General features: G+C 27.8%; 1 protein-coding gene across 1 annotated transcript in view; it reads right to left on the bottom strand.

Moving 5' to 3' along the window:
* Positions 1 to 2,289: 2,289 nt before the first annotated feature.
* The window catches only part of LOC122536613, a gene marked incomplete at its 3' end in the record, with an annotated part of 43,207 nt that continues 23,947 nt past the window's right edge, over positions 2,290 to 21,549 (bottom strand). The window contains exon 4 of the mRNA XM_043669098.1: positions 2,290 to 2,473. Coding sequence (XP_043525033.1) covers positions 2,290 to 2,473 — 184 coding nt within the window. The remainder of the gene's footprint in view (positions 2,474 to 21,549) is intronic.

Consider the following 21,549-nt stretch of genomic DNA (forward strand, 5'->3'; position numbering starts at 1 on the left):
ATTATTATATTATATTATATTGTATTACAATATATTATTATATTATATTATATTGTATTACAATATATTATTATATTATATAATATTATATTACTATATATAATATAATATAATATATAATATATTATTATATTATATTATATTACATTATATTATTATATTATATAATATTATATTACATTATATTATATTATATTATAATATATATATATATATTCAAGTTCCTTCTTGCCTCATTTAATACATCTACACAGACACCATTGCACGAAGCACAATAAATAATTTGAAATTTAAATACTTAAACATTTAATATTATATTATGTAAAAATGTCATTCATCCTATCAATTGATTTTCATTCATTTCTGATTTATTTGACTCGTGATTATTTGTTATCCAGTATAATTGTTTCGATTCATTGCAACTGATTTATATTTCAAGACATTATTATTGTAATCACATAATTAATTTTATTATTGTAATAATTATACACGTATATATACATACGTGTGTACGTGTATTTTTTAGAAACTCCTTCATCTTGCTTCTCAGCAATTGGAATCTATAATTGACGTAACAGTTGCACCAGTGGATCTCCGCTTGGAAATTATTTGAAATGACTTCCTCGAGTAGAAATTACCCTGACTTCGAAATTATCTGCCGTAGATTTTTTTCCTTCTTACAAATTCCACGATTCCTCTCTCGCAGCTCACGAGGAGACATTACATCTGATCCTCGGGATGAAAATGATGGACGTTTCAAATTAGGCGGGATTTCAATATGTAATGAATTCTACGTTCTAGATTCGCTGGTGGGGGAGGGAAGAGAGCGTAGAACTGAATTCATTTCAATTTTCCCCCGTCGGTGAAAAATAACGTTGGTCCCACTCCTCTCGATTCCTCTTTCGGCGATTCGACTCGATCTCTTGCTTGTCGAACCATCGTCGAAACTTTCGCAAGTCGTTTTAATATCCGTTCAGACGCACCCGTCGAATTTATTTTTAAGGGGCATTTGCATCGAAATTAGTTTCAACTTCATTCTGCTCCACTTTCGACCGCGCTCGAAGATATTGGATGACGGGGCTCGAAAGGTGTCTGCGGAGATCATTGGATGATCTTACGATCATTTTGCTACCTTGACTCTTTGTGACGATACGATACTTGCGCGAAAATTTGTGCAAAACAGCGAGGAATCAGCGATCAGAGATTCTGTTTAAATTTCGTTCTTATTATTTGTTAATCAGTCATTAGTCAAAGATCAAAGTTTTTATTAAATTGGGATTTAAGTTAAGACTCAAGATAGCTTATTAATTATTACAAGTGCTTGAAAATATTTTTGCACATGTATTGCACATTTTATTGTAACAAGACACTTGTATCATATGGAATGAAATTGAATCAGCGAATAATACTTTAATAAAAAATAATTTTTTGGAATGATATATCTTTTTATATTTTTTGCTATTTTATTTTTTATTGTTTTAAATTTTTCATATCTTTATGTTTTCATCAATTAAGAGCTATAGAGAATGATTTATACGAAATACAGATTGTTATATTAGTTATTTAGATATTATAACTAGTTTAGTTATGTTCTTCATCGTAAATGATCAGTTATGAGACTTTGTGTATAAACTTTAATAATAATAAAAGTTTGAATTCAAGATTTAGTTATAATTAGTATATTATATATATTAATAGTATATATAATATACTATTATAGTTATTATAGTATATTATATTAGTTAGTATATTATAGTTATTATAGTATATTATATTATAATATATTATAGGTGGTATAGTATATTATTATTAGGTAATATATATTAGGTATATTAGTAGTATATTAGATACATATTCTAAGTATAGTATATTAGATATATATTGTGTATATCTTGGACAATATCTAAATATATTTGACATATATTATCTATATATCTATTATTTATTATCTATCTAAATATATTTCACGTGTGATAATATACCTATATTATATTTGATATATTTAATATATGACAATATATATGACATATCGCTCAAAAAAAAAAAAAATAGAATCCAACAACAACAAAATTGAAATTTTTCAAATCTCCACTCTCAAATTGAAATTTCTCAACTCTCCACAGAGCCCAGCTGAACTCCAACATAGAGATCTCTCTCTCATGAAAGTCTGAAAAGAGCGAACGCTCTGAAGATCTCTCCCCCTTCCCACCCTCTCCCGTCGAAAAAAGAAACGGAGAAAGAAGAATTTGTTTCAAGCAACAAAATGTGAATGTACCATAGTCGACTCACCTGATACCGCCTCTCGTTGTATCATAGTTGAGAACTCTGTTGCCGTGAAGCCACTGGACGACACTGTACTGAACTTGCATGGCTATGTGACGCACCACGCATAATAGCTCGATGGTGCTGTCAGCCTCGTAGTACTTGTCTCTCAGCGGTTCACCCAGGGCGTCCACTATTTGGACGGACGGTGCTGAAATTTCATTACGCGGCGTTACAGCATACAGTGTGAACGACGGCCGGCAAAGGTACACTTTGGTGTCTTGGTTATGCTCTCTAACGTACGTATCTCCTTCCTAATCGTGCGTTCTTTGTCACCACGGATTTCTATGCATCTCGATAGTTTTATGAAATGTAAATTGATCGAAACTGATGAATTGATTAGAAAGATGTTAATCGTGTTTTAGAAAAGAAATTTGTTGATATTTATACTTCGACATTCTATGAGATATTCTATCTACATACTAACATTGACACTCTTGTGAAATATTATTGATTGAAATTGATGGTTTGATTAAAAAGATTTTAATCGTGTTTTAAAGAAGAAATTCGAAGAAATTCGTCTCGTCTATCAAATATTATGATAAGTTCTCTAGTTTGGGGCGTTTTCTAGGCATCTTTGCAATTTTAAATTTCTCGCAAATACATAAACATTCGCCATTCGGTCGTGACTGCAAAATTTGCAGCTTCTTCAAAGGAAATTATCGGTCTCATTCCATTCTAATTGATTGATAATGATTTGACCTTGGTTACTGGTAAATTCTCGTAAATTTGTAATGATTACTGTTGGTTAGAAAAGCTTTCAATTGTTCGCTGATGGTTACTCGTGACCAAAACATTTTGATTTCACGGTGTAATTTTTAAAATTTGCAATGATGTATAGTAGTGTGCTATGATAATATAATGACAGTTTAATCTATAATAATTTCAGAATAAATGAGAGAATTTCACATGTATATTTCAAAGTATATATCTAATAAGCAGATATTGTAAGTAGATAATTTATTACAAGTTGAGCACTCGAATAATAATTCAATATTAGTATAATATAGTATTTAATATAGTAATATAGTATATTGTATATATAGTATTTAATATAATAATATAGTATATTTTATATATAGTATTTAATATAATAATATAGTATATTTTATATATAGTATTTAATATAATAATATAGTATACGTTGTATATATGGTATTTAATATAATAATATAGTATACTTTGTATATATGGTATTTAATATAATAATATAGTATACTTTGTATATATGGTATTTAATATAATAATATAGTATACTTTGTATATATGGTATTTAATATAATAATATAGTATACTTTGTATATATGGTATTTAATATAATAATATAGTATACTTTGTATATATGGTATTTAATATAATACAATATATTTTACATATAGTATTTGATATAATAATACAGTATATTTTATAGTATTTTTATATAGTATTTAATATAATACAGTATATTTTATATATAGTATTTTATATAATAATATAGTAAATGTTATATATTGTAATTTAATAAGGTAATATAGTATATTTTAATACAGTATAATATAGTACATTTTAATATAGTATAATATAGTATTTATAGTAGTGATTAGCATAGTATAGTATAGTACAGTTACATTACCTATTACTATATTAGTATAATATAGTACACTATTAGCATATTAGTATAATATAGTATACTATTACTATATTAGTATAATATAGTATACTATTACTACATCAGTATAATATGGTATACTATTACTATATTAGTATAATATAGTATACTATTACTATATTAGTATAATATAGTATACTATTACTATATTAGTATAATATAGTAATAGTATACAGAGTATAATTAGTGTACTATTACTATATTACTAATATATACTATTATTATTAATATATACTATTACTATATTATTAATATATAGTATAATTAGTATACTATTACAGTATTAGTATAATATAGTAATAGTATACTATATTAGTATAATATAACATATATTATTATTAATTATTGATAATTTAATACAGCAATTGATGAATAATACAATAATAATATGTATTGTACAAAAATAAAGTAGCACGATATAAAAATATATATATATATATCACACATTATATAATATAATATAACATACAAGTTAGCAAAAATAAAAAGTTCGCAAAAGTTTGTAATTTATTATCTCGTTGTTACGAGAAGCTTTTCTTTAATTTTTCTACTTTTTTCACTTTAAATGTCTCCGAAGTGCAAAATGCCTTCGTCGTATTTTTAGTTCCTCAGTGTTAAACAGCAACCGCGAAATATCCAAGGAAATTCAGATTCCATCATACCATTATTATTCACGGCGCCATGGCGATTTATCGCTCTCGAACGACAACATTTCACATGCCCCCCCCCTGCCCCCCCCCCCCTCTTCCGTGAATAATTCGGAATCTTGCTCCACTAAATTTCCATCGAAGGATTATATATATTTCGTGGCACGGGCTCGGTGACCTGTCTATAAACGCGTAATACCGGTTGTCGACGAAATCGCTCCGTAGTACCGTGATTCATCGCGTTATTCGCATTATTAAACGCTGCGATTTGTATTCGTCTTGCAGCGTGCAATTTGTACGCTCGCGGAGGGCGAGGGGGGTGGGGAGGGAATCTTTGGAGGAACGCAAGCACTTCTCCGCCCACGCGTCGTGATTTCGTTTCGCGTTTCCACGTTTCCAACCTCTGGATCCGGACCACGCGAATGCAACGATAAACTTGGAAATTGGAAATGGTCCAGAAGACACCGGATAAAAGATCACATCTGAATCGTGCCACGATCGTTAGATGCACTTTCGCGTGAACGGCCATCGTCTATCGCCGATATTTTATTGGCCTCGGTGAAATATGCATTTAGGAATCACAAGGGCTAAAGTGGTCTCGTTTGTTCTCGGCCCGTTTCGGTCGACTTGAATTAAGCGAAATTCGTCAGTTCCCTGCATGGGGAATAGTTGAGCTCTCTGTGAGATTTTTTATACTGAAATAGGTTCACGAAAATTGCAAAGATTGTTGTGGAAATTATTTCTGTGGATTATAGTTGTTTATATTAAAAAATACTGTATTAGTAATATATAATAGTTAGTAATATATTATAGTAATGTATCAAGTAATATATTATAGTTGTTTATATTAAAATACTGTATTAGCATTATATATAATAGTATACTAGTTATATAGTAGTTATAATATATATTATTATATACAATATAAAATATATTATTAATAATATTATATTATAATAATATTATTAATTAATATAATATATAATAATGTTATATATATGTATATATATTACATTATATATATAGTAGTAGTACTATAGTACTGTGTACAATAGTAGTATTTATATATAATATTATATTATATTAATGTATTAATTATGATTAATATTATATCATATTTGTTGCATTATACTATATATTGTTGAATAATATATTGTACTATAATACATATACGATATATTAGAGTATATATTACTATATATAATATATAGCTAAACTGCTATATTAGTATAGCAGGATATTTAATAATAGTAATACAATACCAAATATACATAAACTGTTGAGCATTATATTATATTATATTATATACAATACTAGTATACTATTCATGTAATACTAGTAATATTTTATTATTACACTATGTATAATGAATAGTAGTATTAAATAGGTTTAAATAATATATTCTAATATAATCTAAATTACAGTAGTATGCTATATAATAATAGTAATATAATATTATATTATTACTATACATAGCATACTATAATTGTGTAATTATATACAATATATATTTTATATTGTAATATTCATACATATTCACTCATGGTATATTTTATATTGCAACATTCACTATTATATTACTAAAATATATAAACCACAAATATTAATGTCGAGGCAATTTGTTTGTATTAATAATTTGTAGTAATTTATAATTATGATACTAGACAATGTTAAAATAATGTTGTATATAATTGTAAAATGTTGCATACAATGTACAACGTCTGATACTAGACAGAATGCAAAAAATGCCAAGTAGTTTTTATTAATTTAACCGGCCAGCTTAGAAATCTGTAGCTTAGAAATTGGAACTGCTGGTTTGTAAAACGATAATATTGTTGCGACAACATTTATATAGAGCTGGTTTCCGTATTTATATTTCTATATCACAGAGATAATAAATATAGATGATGCATCATCGACATACGTGTATCTAACGACCATTGTTCGATTTAGAATCTCTTTCTTCACTCGTTGGACTGTTTCCAGATTCAGAAGTACTGGTGCCTTGGAAAAATGCATGTGCACCGGTAGTAAGGAACCACGAGGAAGAGAAATGTTTCGAGTGTACAGGACGGTTCAAGAATGGAATTTAAAATGCCATCTTTTTACCCAAATTTGTGAAATGTATGTTTTTCTAAAATATTCTCGTAAAAGTGAATCAATTGTTGAGTAATTTATAATTTAATAATATCCTAATATATTAATATAGTAATATAATATAATATATTAATATAATAGTTTCCAAATATACTAATATAGTAATATAATATAATATATTAATATAATAGTTTCCAAATATACTAATATAGTAATATAATATAATATATTAATATAATAGTTTCCAAATATACTAATATAGTAATATAATATAATATATTAATATAATAGTTTCCAAATATACTAATATAGTAATATAATATAATATATTAATATTACAATATCCAAATATACTAATATAGTAATAAGTAATTTATAATTAAACTAGCAATTAATATAATTTATTAAGCAATTAAACAAAATACAGGATGAGTCTAATTTTTTACTATCTTAAATTACTAACCATTAACAATTAAATTATTCACATATCATTTATTATATAAATTTCAAGTAAAACTTATATGGTATTAAGGTACTAATAAGCTTCTCTTTTCAAAGTACTAAAACGATGTTAGTATAGATAAATAATATTTACGTATTGATACTAGAAGATCCAAACTTTCGACTGGCAATATTTATACTACAATATTGGTATTAATTATACTATTATAGATTCAGATATGTAATTCTACAATAATTAGTTTACAATGCAATTGTAAAATTTTATAAAATTGTTATGTAAAGTTTCATAAACTAAAATAAAACTGTAGTTTACAATTATTTACAATTACTTACAATAATTATGTAAATTATACATATAACTTTATTATAATTTATTTTAATTTTATTATAATATTACAAATTTTAATATGATGCAATATAGTATTAAAATTATAACGTCACAATATATATCATTATAAATACATAATATATATTATATTATTATTAATTATATATTAGAGTATACAACTTGTACACTGTTAAAAATTTCTTTCTTTCATCGTTGCATCGACGTTCCGTTTCTTTGAATCGTCTTGTACAAATCCTAAATGTTCGGCCGCATGAATGCTCACTGAGAAACGTTCTTCTGTGGCAACTTTTCACTTTGCTCGCTCGGCCACTGGATAATACAGGATCCACCGCGTTCCACCACGAACGTCGAGCGAGCGTTCTTCTCTCAGTTTTTATCAGACTGGCTCCACGCGAAATCAGAAAGAATCGGGAAGAACGGTGAGCGGACGTTCGTCTAATCTGTTGTCAGTCGAGGCGAGGCTCGTTAATGGAGGAACGTTCGAAGAAATCTTCAGAAACATCCCGCTTTTTTCGGATAGTGTTTTTCAATTGTGCTAATCTTTCAGTGCTCTGTCTTTCGCTCCTTTCGTTACGTATCTATCTTACGTTGATCTTTTCTGGCATTTTTTGGAAAACAAATTAATCCTTTAGAACAATTCTAGGTTGAAAATTTTAGACAGATTATAGTCATATAACGAAACTATAAATTGTCTTCATTATTGTATGAACAATTATTTGATACACGTATCAATTTATAACGAGCAGCTTTAAAATTAAGTAATTCTCCCATTAAATGGCGAAGCTCAATCGAATCAAGTTTTTGAGAACGAATACGTCAATTTCTTCCCAATTATTTCTCAATGACTGTCTCAAACGTCTCAAATTGACAATTGGCGCGCTTCAGCTCCAGAATTTCCCGTTTTCCGCGTTTCTCAACTTGGTTGATTCATTGATTCTTTACTCAGCTCGTACATTTCACCGAGAATTTTAAGAACCAACAAATATATCATTCTCTCGTACCTTCTTTTCCACGAAATTCTACCTGACGACCAAGGATAAAAAACGTGGGAGAATTCGTAAGAGCATTTGGTACTCGAGGAGACAGGTGAAAAGGGGAGAAAGACACGGTCTTAATATTAAGCTTATCAAATCTGAAATATATCTCCATCATTCTGGCATTAAGTAGACACATTTCTTTGGCTTTCGGTAAATTAAATGGAAATATTCTTTTTTTTTTTTTTTTTTACATTTAACCTCTCGTCAAATTTCATTAAATATTGTGCACTTCATTCCTTGAGTGCTCACTGAATTTTAGAAACAATTTTATTCACTTCTTTGTCCTATTATAATAAACTTATTGTTGCTTTAGAAATTGGAAAGTTTACAAACCTGCATGAAATGCTACTTTTATTGTTGTGCGTAAAAGAAATTATGCTTACAAATTGGCTGCGTTATATATTATTGTGTGAAATTTTTTAGCACCAACATCTAATTTCAACGTTAAATGAATCAAACAGAAATATTTCTGTCTTTGTAATTATTAAACATTACACACTTTGGTATTAATATATTATATTAATTTCTATATTATATTAATATTATTTAATATAATATAGATTAAGTATTAATGTATAGATATAGTATTAATGTATTATATTAATTTTTATATTATATTAATATTATTTGGTACTCATGTATTATATTAATATAATTTATTACATTAATTTATTTAATAATTATTACATTAATATTATACTTTGGTATTAAATAATCGAAACTTACATATATTTAATGAAATATTCTTCATCGCTCGGTTTTTCCTCGTTACATATCGATAATAAATATTTGAATCGATAAATAATATTTAAATAATAAATAATAAATATTTAATTAAATGATAAATAATAAACATTTAAATATTAAATAATAAACAATAAATATTTAAATATTAAGTAATAAATAATAAATAATAAATATTTACAATAATAATACTTAAATAATAAATAATAAATGTTAACAATAATAATATTTAAATAATAATATTTACAATAATAATATTTTAAATAATAATATTTACAATAATAATATTTATATAATAATATTTACAATAATAATATTTAAATAATAATATTTACAATAATAATATTTAAATAATAAATAATAAATATTCACAATAATAGTATTTAAATAATAAATAATAAATGTTTACAATAATAGTATTTAAATAATAAATAATAAATGTTTACAATAATATTTAAATAATAAATAACAAATAATTACAATAATAGTATTTAAATAATAAATAATAAATATTTACAATAGTAGTATTCAAATAATAAATAATAAATATTTGTAATAATATTCAAATAATAAATAATAAATATTTGCAATAATATTTAAATAATAAATGATAAATGTTTACAATAGCAATATTTAAATAATGAATAATAAATATTTAAATTTCAAGTTGAAGAAAAATATTCACCTTCTCGTCGAGAAAGTCCACCCAAAATTCACCTGTCAATCCCAAAACCTGTCATCAAACACCATCAAGCAGAAATATTTCTCCTCGTATTTATATATATATATATTTATTTGTATTGTATATACACACTTTGAGATCCCTGTTTCTTTACCGAATCACGCACACAAGCCTCGCTTGCGCCCCTGTTTCGGATGTCGGCCGCATCTTTCGGCACGTGTTGTCTAGCTCTCGCCTAGGCGACATCGTCCCCCGCGGTGGTTTCGTCGAGATTATCCTGCGTGATCCTTTGCCAAATCCCGCAGGCGGTCTAAACACATCGGTGGCACTGATTCATGGTCACACGACGCTTATCGATTTTCGTCCTGGATCTGTCCTCTGCTTCTCTCTCTGCCCATCCTCGTAATTCTTGCCCGCAGAACAGAGAGAGAGAGAGAGAGAGAGAGAGAGAGAGAAAGGCGATCTTCCTCCGAGACTGTCTCGTTGCTTGCACGCGGATTTTTCCCCGTGATTTGTGAGCAATACATATTCGCGTGTACGACACATACTTGTATATACGCGTGGATCCGCTTGCAGGATAGATACAGACGTTTCGTAGATATCCTTCGTGACGGTTCGAACTGCCGGGCGGTATTTGTTTTCGATAAATTTTACTTAAAGCGCGAGAACGGCGAGAGAATTTTGGTTTTAAACGGATAAAAAACGTCGAGTGCCTGGGTGATTTTCGAGAGGAATTTCATCGAGCGAGAGATTGAAACGTGGTGGTGATGCAGAGCGGCAGTGATGGTTGATCGCGAAAGTGTTCCAACATTTTTTTAAAAACTTTCTGCGAATGTATTGCGTATCTTATGTGAAATATATATTGAGTGATGTATATCAATACTTAAATATATATTAAGTGATATATACATTGAGAATATATTGAATATAAATTGACAACAACAATAATAACAAATTAAATATATTACATAATATAATACGTAATATATTACATATATTATATTTATGAATATAATATAAGAATATGCACGTAATATATTATATTTATGAATATAATATAAGAATATACACGTAATATATTATATTTATGAATATAATATAAAAATGTATTTTTCATATATACTTCTACATTTCTACATTTAGTATAGTACGTTTCATGTAGTGTAATATCACGTTTAATTAATTAGTAGCACACGCATAATAAGTAGCAGTAGATAAAATTAACAGTCACGTACAATAAATTAGTAGCAGTAAATAAACAAATAAACAACAAATATAATATATAAAATTAATAATAATAACATATTAAATATATATAAATGTGAATAAAAATTAAATTAAATTTAATTAATATATATATAAATGTGAATAAAAATCTACATTATGAAAAACACATTCTACATGTACTTGGTACTTTATATCATGAAAAACGTACATACGTAAAATTTTGTTATTTTTGTTTTATATATCCACGTTTATATGTAATTATAAAATAATTACATTAATGATTTTCAGTCAGTTTCAAGACATTCAATGAATTTTGAAAATGGCCCAAGTCATTTCAAGCTTCAGAAATCATATTTCCTCATAAGCCATGCACAAAAACTTTCACAGTCGTAATAAATTCATATCTTACAAGATCAAATATTTGGTTTCAAGATATAAAAAGGATTTTTGATCCATGATATGTAGCTAATCATCTAAAAACTTTAATTCCTGTAGGAATTGCAATAATTATTGTTGCTGATGTAAAATATGCTCGTGTATCAATATCTAATCCAACAGTAAATATATGATGAGCTCATACAATAAAACCTAAAAATCCAATTCCTAATATTGCATAAATTATTCTCAAATTTCCAAAAATTTCCTTTTTTCCTCCTTCATTTATAATAATTTGTGAAATTAATCCAAATCCAGGTAAAATTAAAATATAAACCTCTGGATGACCGAAAAATCAAAATAAATGTTGATATAAAATTGGATCCCCTCCCCCTATCGGATCAAAAAAAGATGTATTAAAATTACGATCAAATAATAATATTGTAATAGCTCCTGCCAAAACTGGTAAAGATAAAATTAATAAAATTACAGTAATTGAAATAGATCATGAAAATAAATCAATTTGATCATAATTCAATGAAAAATTTTTTATTATAAAAATTGTAACAATGAAATTTAAAGATCCTAAAATTGATGAAACTCCAGTTATATGAATTGAAAAAATTGTAAAATCAACAGATGGAGATGGATGATATAAGTATGATGATAATGGAGGATAAACAGTTCATCCAGTTCCTGAACTTGGAAAAAATAAATTATTTAATAATAATAAAATAAAATAAAGATGGAGGAAGTAATCAAAATCTAATATTATTTATTCGTGGAAATGCTATATCAGGAGATCCTAATATTAATGGAATTAAAAAATTTCCAAATCCTCCAATTATAAACGGTATAACTATAAAAAAAATTATTAGAAAAGCATGACTAGTAATAATAGAATTATAAATTTGATCATTATTAATTTCTTAATTTATTCAAACGCAAACCTTGAAAATATGTCGAAATACGCGACTTGGGCCAATTTCATAGTTACCGGCGCATATTATATCATACGTATAATATACGTATATTATAAGAATAACATCGGTGAGGAAGTATCGCAGGATAAATTCGTCCAATAATAAATCGTTTGTCTCGTTTGTTCGTCGAAACTTCGTCTCCCTCCCCCGCAACGTCACTCGTCAACATCGTTCGTGCTCCTAATTTCGGTGTTTAACATTCGTCACTTCACGTGACTTCTGTTTGACCCAGTTCCCCCGAAACTTTCTCAGCGCTGGTTAATAGCTGGCCAGGAGCCGTATGAACAAGATCCAAAAGGAAACTTATCGAACGTCGCATGATTATTGAGATTAATTCGGCCGTCACGCGACCGGTAAACTATCAGTCCGCACGAAGCTTCGCGAATCGATTATAATGTAAATTCGGGGAACATAAACAGCGATTAGGGGGCGAGGTAATGTACATTCGATGGGACAAGCTTTTTCCTTTGGAAGAGAAATGTGCTTTATTTGGAAGATATATTTTTAAACACTGTGTTGTAATGTTCAATTCGTACAGTCTCGCGCGTTGCATTTTAATATTAGAATATTCTCTTTGTATTTTAATATTAGAATTATCCTGTTAACCTCCACTAAATCTATTTTTATCACCAATATGTTTCAACTTCGCTTCGTTAACGCGACTCGTTTTTTCCTTCTTCTCTTTTTTCTTTTTCTTTTTAAATTGTCGATGACTTTAACCACTTGCGCTGGCAACTGGTTCGCGGACCGTAACGAGAGACCGAACTGTATACAATTATTCGTCGCTTTCTTCTTCTTTTGAATTCTTATGACATCACTGGATAGAAATTATTAAGAATTTACAAACTCATCATTCGTTTTGCCTGAGTTACATTTAGATATACTTAGAAACACTGAGAAAATGTAGCAATTTGGAACAAAAAATACGCACGTGGCACGTCATTCGCAAGAGGTTGAAAACGTAACAAAAGTATTAATCTTTCAGTCGAGTCGCACTTGATCCGAAAAACTTATGGGTTTGCAGTCTAGACAAATTATTCCAACAGATAAATAATAAATAAATTCAAAACAGGAATAAACACATAAAACACAGACCCCCCCCCCCCTAAAAAAAAATAAAAATACAGTGAAAAGAATGGAATAGAAGAGAAAATGTAAAAAAAAAAAAAAAAGTAAGGGAATAGAAATGCAATAAAATACGCGAAAAGCGTAAAAACTATACGGTAAACAACTAGAACAATAAATCGAAATATATACAAATAGAAGCACAACAACTCTAAACGAACGGTTCCACTTTGACGATGATATGCCGAGTAAAAGTAAATAACGCGTGAAACGTTGCAACGCAATTGGCCCAATGTCAATCGACGATAAAATCATTCGCTCGTGACGACCACTTTCACGCGATATGTTAATAAAACGTGTTTCGGGGGACACACGAGCCGTTCTCTATAAAGGATAGTAATTTCCGCAAACCGGAAACCAGCGGTGGAAAACCTCAGTCGAGCTTCCGTGCTCCGCTAATTTATAGGGTTTATGAGAGTGGCCCGCTGTTTTATGGTTGACCACGCGTGCACGAGTTGTTCGTGCGGTGGTTGCAAATTTAAATTCACGCGGCACACACACCTTAGGAAAACAATGCGACCGAGCCGCGTACCGAACCCAGCTTGGGTTTCCGGTTTTTCTTAATAACCGCGATACATACGCTGTGCTCGACATCTGTCCTCGATAGGGCTTGCCAGAGCATTCCAGAGGAGGGGGGAGGGGGGGGGAGGGGGAGGCTTTATAACGCGAACGTGTGCCCGCTTGGCTATTTTTCAGATTCAGATCTAGATTCCAGGTATCGTTACACGCTGACTCGTTTCGCTGCTTGATCCGTTCGTTCACTCGCGTTATCGCCGCGGAATGTTTCGCGAGCGAGAACTTTGTATTTGTCAGTATTTCTCGTTAATGGTACTAGTGGTATTAATAATTGTTAATAGTGTTAATAGCAATATTAATAGTACCAATAGTAGTCTTAATAGTAGTAGTATTAGTAGTATTAATAGTAGTAATATTAATATTATTTATAGTATTAGTAGTATTAATAAAAGTAATATTAATAATATTAATAATAGTATTAACAGTAGTATTAAAATATTAATATTAGTATTAATAGTAGTAATATTAATAATATTATTAATAGCATTAATAGTATTAATAATAGTAATATTAATAATATTATTAATAATAGTAATAATAGTAGTAATAGTAATGATTTTATTAATATTATTAGTAGTGTTAATAGTAGTAATATTAATAGTATTATTAATAGTATTAATAGTAGTAATATTAGTAATATTATTAATAGTTTTAATAATAGTAATATTAATAATATTATCAATAGTATTAATAGTAGTAGTATAAATACTATTAGTAACATTAATAGTAATAATATTAATGATATTATTAGTAGTATTAATAGTAGTAATATTAATAGTTAATTCTTAATAATAGTAGTAATATTAATCATATTATTAATATTATTAGTAATATTAATAGTAATATTAATAGTATTAGTAGTATTAATAGTAAGTATTAGTAGTATTAATAGTAGTATTAATGTTAATAATATTATTAATATTATTAATAGTAGTAGTATAAATATTATTCGTAACATGAACAGTAGTAACATTAATAATATTATTAATAATAGTAGTATTAATAGTATTAATAATAGGGGTATAAATATTATTAGTAAAATTAATAGTAACAATATTAATAATATTATTAATAGTATTAGTAGTATTAATAGTAATAGTATTAGTAGTATTAATAGTAATAATATTATTAATATTATTAGTAGTATTAATAATAGTAATATTAATAATACTATTAATAGTATTAATAATAGTAGTGTTAATAGTATTTCTCATTAATTTTAGATGTTTAGATTTGACAACGTTAACAATTTGTAACACACGGGAATTTAAATTAATATCTAACATTAATATCACTGGGTAACTTAAATTTTTGATATTCCGTGTTAATATTTTATTGTTTAGTTTATGTTAATATTTTATTTATATGTTATATGCCTATATTATATCATTATATTGTATATATTATATTACATTACGAAATTGTGATATTGTATTATAACACTTTTGTACGTATTTGTTAATATTTTAATATTAATGTCGGTAGGATTTGACTTTTTCTTAAACATTCAATTATTTATTATTTATATAATCAATCAAGCGTGACTATTTTCTCATTTCTGAAATTCAATTCTAGATTATATTTTTACAAGTTACGTTTTAATATTTGATGAAGAATTTCAATATTATTTAATTCATTAATACTGAACATTAGTATATATTGATTCATAATATAGTTAATAATAACAATAATAATAATATATTCATAACAATTATATTTGATCTGGAATACTTTTCTTTTCTCTTTTTAATAAAAATTATTATTTTCAAGAAAACTGCAGCGAGATCAGCGAGAAAACAATGAAACAAACTTTAAGAAAACTTTTAATTCATCTTACGCATCTAATTGTTACATAGACCAGCAACTTTTTATCAGATATGCATAAAGTAGTTGACCGTAAATAAAAAAGTTTGATTACAAGTTTCACGCTTAAGGTGTCACCGATATTAAAAGACATAATTTCCCCGGCAAAGCGATAAGGCTTGGAATTTTCTCACCCTCGTAATTTCCTGACTAATCACAAGACAAGAAAACTGTTTTATTAAAACTCATACATTACTCGAAATCTTTTAAGTACCATGGATGAAGTTATACGGTGTAACTTTATTTAGTTCCATTCCTTTTTTACTGAATTGACTGAAATTTCTTATTATTAAATGTATTGCCACAATAAAAATGAATTGTGTACAACATACTGTGGCTCAAGAAATTGATCGAGCCACTCCAACATATTTCACTTTTCCAATTTTTACTATATGACATGTTATAATTTATAGAATTCTATCACTTTACACTATTGATATCGCAGAAAGTAGTTTATTTTTCTCAAAATTTGAGCACGTGTGATTAATATTTTGAGCCATTAATGGTAATATATATAATGAATTAAGAAATAAATATAAAACTTTATATTTTACAATTTTATAATAGCTGCAAGAAGTATTGACACATTATTTATTTTTAATCAATTAATTTAACTATATTAGATTTCATATCATTTGACAGCTTCAATTGTAAGAAAATAAAATTTTATAATATAAATCGACGGAAAAGAATTTCAAATGAAATATCATGTCAGTCTTTGATAGATTAATAGTACTGTGTACATTGGAACTGGTGACGATTCCCTGTTTAAATTTTAATATAAAAATATTATAATATTTTAATATTAATTTTAATAATATTTAAATATTACTTATTTAATATGAAGCAGATTTAGCAGAAAATTTGTATTTCTTTCTTGATAAATATTTATTTATATTATAATAAATTTTTAACTTGTCATAACTTCATTCATCATTCTTTATTTAAACTTTTTAATTAAAAATCATTACTATTATAATTTTATATTTTATTTCCATATATTTATAAATGGAATCCAGCTTAGAAAATTATCTCATCTATTAAATATTTTATATTTTGAATATTATATGTTTCGTGTACTCTTTGAATTTTTAATGAATAACCTAAAAATCCACAATTTGTTCGTAAATTCAACAAAAAAAAAAAAAAGAAAACAGAATAAATCCAGAAAATTATCTACTAAATATTGTATGTTTTAAATATTTCGTGCACTCTGTGAATTTTTAATTTAAAGTCTGACCTAAAAATCCGTAATTTATTCCTAAACTCACAAAAAAAAAAAAAAAGAAAAAAAAGAAAATAGATACAAATCCAGAAAATTATCTCATCTACTAAATGTTGTATATTTTGAATATTTCGTGCACTCTGTGAATTTTCAATGAACAGCCTGACCTGAAAATCCCCAATCTATTTCTAAATTCAACAAAAAGAAAAAGAACAGAATAGACATACATAAATCCATTTTAAATCTAACAAATTGCACCACAACTATTTCAATTATTTCGGTCTAATATAGTAGTATACCTTTGGCTATCTCGCAGTGGCGAGAGAAAACAACCATCTTACCAAAGCCACTCGTAAACTGAAAACGCTGGAAGATAAAATGCCGAGGCGTTGAACGAGGAACGTAGAACTCGTGTAACAGCTCGGAATAAAAGGAGCGAAACAGAGTAGAGATACTAAAAGCGGAAGGATGAAAAACGTGAAACAGAATCGCGGGGAGTGTGAGGGGAACGTTTCAGCTTCTGATCGGATAAATTGGGTTTGTTCGGCGAATTTTTGCGGTTGACGAGCGCTTAGCAGGATAATCGAGGACGACGAAGTGGCGTAGCCGTAGAAGACAGAGTGGCTGGCCGGTTCGGAAAGAGTTCCGCGCCCGAAGAGGCGGAAGAACTTCATTTTCGTCGTGAAGACGAAGGGACAGGGCCATTGGAATCGAGATACCAAGTCGAGTTCCTGTTCTCTCTGGAACAAAGAGAAAGGGGGAGGGGGCGGGAGAGGGGGAGGTGAAAGTGGCGCTTGCAGAAGCAGACAGGAAAATGGACAGCGCTCTTGGAAAATGTAAAACTACGGGAAGTTCATAAATGTAAAAAGAAGAAGAGGGAAGAAAGAGCAAAATAAGAAAATGGGAGAGTAATGAAGGGAAGATCAGCTAGGAGGAACGTTTCGACGTAATTATTGTGAACCAGCAGACGAAATATAGCGAGGAATGTAATAACTAACAGTGAGGTGAACTCGACGTTCCAGTGTTTATTAAAGTATCAAGAATGTAGAACATTAACAGAGAGAAAGAGTTGTAAATTCATTATAATGAATTAAGAATCATTCGTCTAAATTTAGTATAATAGATTAAGAAGCATTCATCTTTTCAATAAAATCATTTGACATGATTCAATATATTATAATATTATTTTTTATACACGAATCAAAATACAACACTTAATATATATTATTAATATATATATATATATAAATAATAGATATTATTATTTCGTATTCAATGTATTTAATGTCAAGTATGTATGTATACAATATATATCAATATTTATATATTATCAATATATATCAATATTTATATATTATCAATATATATCAATATTTATATATTATACACACTAATTATGTTATAATTAATAATATTAATTAATTATACTATATCATTTATCAGCGCATATCAATATTTAATATATAATGTTCAATATTGAATATATATCAACGTTTAATATATAATATTCAATATTCAATACTTAATATTGAATAAATGTCAACATTTAATATACAATATTCAATATATATATCAACATTAAATATATAATATTAAATATTCAAAATTTAATATATAATATTCAATATATATATCAACATTTAATATATAATATTCAATATATATATCAATATTTAATATATAATATTCAATATTCAAAATTTAATATATAATATTCAGTATTCAATATATACGTATTACTCAATAGTTCAGTATATACGTATTAAGCACAGTACATTAACTTTTTTTATAAATTTCTAGAATTTTGAGCCTTGCGGATTATTATTTGTACCCTTAGGCGTACTGTTTGCATTCGTCAAACAATTTATTGCTGTATCTTTGCTACGTTATAGGCAGCAGTTTGAAACGTTGTTCGTTGAAAGTTGGAACAATTTAAGATATTAGCAATTGTCAGTGATGTTCTTCGGTGTAGAGAGAAAGATCCACGCGAACAAATGAAATCCGTTTTACGTTAGCCGGCCGGTGTTTCGCGAGAGTTTCGTGAACAGCCTCGAACGCAAAAGCGGCGGGATCAGCCTTTGTGCTAACAAGATGTTCCACTTAACGTAATAACCGTGTCTTGTTGGCGTTCTGCAAACACGTGCAGCCTGTTTCGTCACGTAATAACCGTGTCGCCGAGTTTTGATTTTGATATCTTCGCGCCACCGATTCTAATCGCGTTTCCATTCTTTCCTCTTTTTTTTCCGCGCAGAATGATTCGTTTGTCTTTCGTGAAACGGTGTGTGTGCAGCAGAACAGTCACGAGCGAGCGCCAGGTAATTGCTCGTGAAAGGATAAGAGGAAAAGGTGGAATAATACTTTTTCGTTGGAGACTTAGTTTTCGGGAAAATTAAATTTATCGTGTCGTGCGTGTCCATTTAATGAAATGGACAATTATAAACGATTTGTTTTAGCAATATTATGTTATATTGCTATAAATATCAATTACACAATATTTATGTTATATTATGTTGTATTATATCATATTATATTATATTACATCATATTATATTATATTATATCATATTATATTGTATTATATTATATTATATTACATTATATCATATTATATTATATACTTTGTATTAAATAATTAAATAATATAATAATAGTATATTATATTAATATACGTATAATATACATGTATACATATATACGTATATAATTCATGATATAATATACATATATATTAATATATTGTTATATTATTATTATTACATCAACATATTAATATATTGTTCTACTACTATTATCACATCAACACATTAATATATTATATTATTATTATTATTATTACATTATTATATTATATTATATTATATTGTATTATATTGTATTATATTATATTGTGTTATATTGTGTTATATTGTATTATATTGTATTATATTGTATTATATTGTATTATATTGTGTTATATTGTATTATATTATATTATATTGTATTATATTGTATTATATTGTATTATATTGTATTATATTATATGATATTGTATTATACTGTATTATATTGAATTATATTATATTATATTATATATTAATGTACGTGTATATCATGTACATTAATATATCGGTAGTTTTTCAATTATCACATCATGTAAAACGGTTCTAACACGTAAAAATCAACGAACAAAAATTTCAATTTCCATAAGATCACATTATTCCTCCATCATACGTCATACGTTTTTTTTTGCAATTCTAACGAGCCGCGTTTCTGGTGGTCTACGGACGAGCATTAACGATGAAAACTCTCGCTCGAAGACGAGCGACCCGCTGTCCGCTTTGATGTGCCAACATCGAAATCGTCATTTCGTCGTGCGGTTCCATTTTACTCTCGTCTGACCATCGGACGAGCCCTAAAGTTGAATACGAATGCCAGCGTTCGTGCACCACCGTGTTTAAAAAAAAAAAAAGAGAGAGAGAGAGAGAGAGAGGAAACCAGGTGGTGCACCGTGAGGTTCCTTTGTGAGAATTCTCTTCTGACGTGGCTCACAGTCGCGCGGAGTGAAAAAATATTTTTTCCGCCATTCAGGCCACATCGACCGTAGACACTGTTAATATTCGTAAGCATGGCGAGAGCAAAAAGTCTATCCAGGTATATGTATTACGGGGGATTGGTGGCGAGAGGTGGCCTCTTCCCTACCCAGATGATTACAACGCGAAGCTTTTATAGTTGTCTACACGCCATGCTGCCCGGAGATCCGCTGCGCCAGCATCAACGTGTACAATGACGGTTTCGTGCAATGTCCTGTAGTTTTACGCGCCTCGACGCGGTGAAATAAGTTTTTATACAGGGTGTTTCTCGATCCGCTGGCACCGTGACCAGAGCGCACGGTGGATTTTACGCGTGCATGAATGTTGAAATTGCGCGAAAGTATGGAGGAAACACACTCCTGTGTATTTTTCTTCTGTACTGATGTAACAATAAAATGATAATTTATAAAACAATGAAATGATAATTTATAAAATATAAAATAATAAATATGATAATTTATGTAATATTAATTAATTTATATTATAAATATTCTCTATTATATTATAAATATAACATAATAGAGAATATTTATTATAAATATAATATAATATAATATAATATAATATAATATAATATAATACAATATAATATAATATAATATAATATAATATAATATA

This window comes from Frieseomelitta varia, unplaced genomic scaffold, assembly GCF_011392965.1.
Source record: "Frieseomelitta varia isolate USP_RPSP 00005682 unplaced genomic scaffold, Fvar_1.2 scaffold_854, whole genome shotgun sequence".
In the NCBI taxonomy this organism is placed as follows: Eukaryota; Metazoa; Arthropoda; class Insecta; order Hymenoptera; family Apidae; genus Frieseomelitta; species Frieseomelitta varia.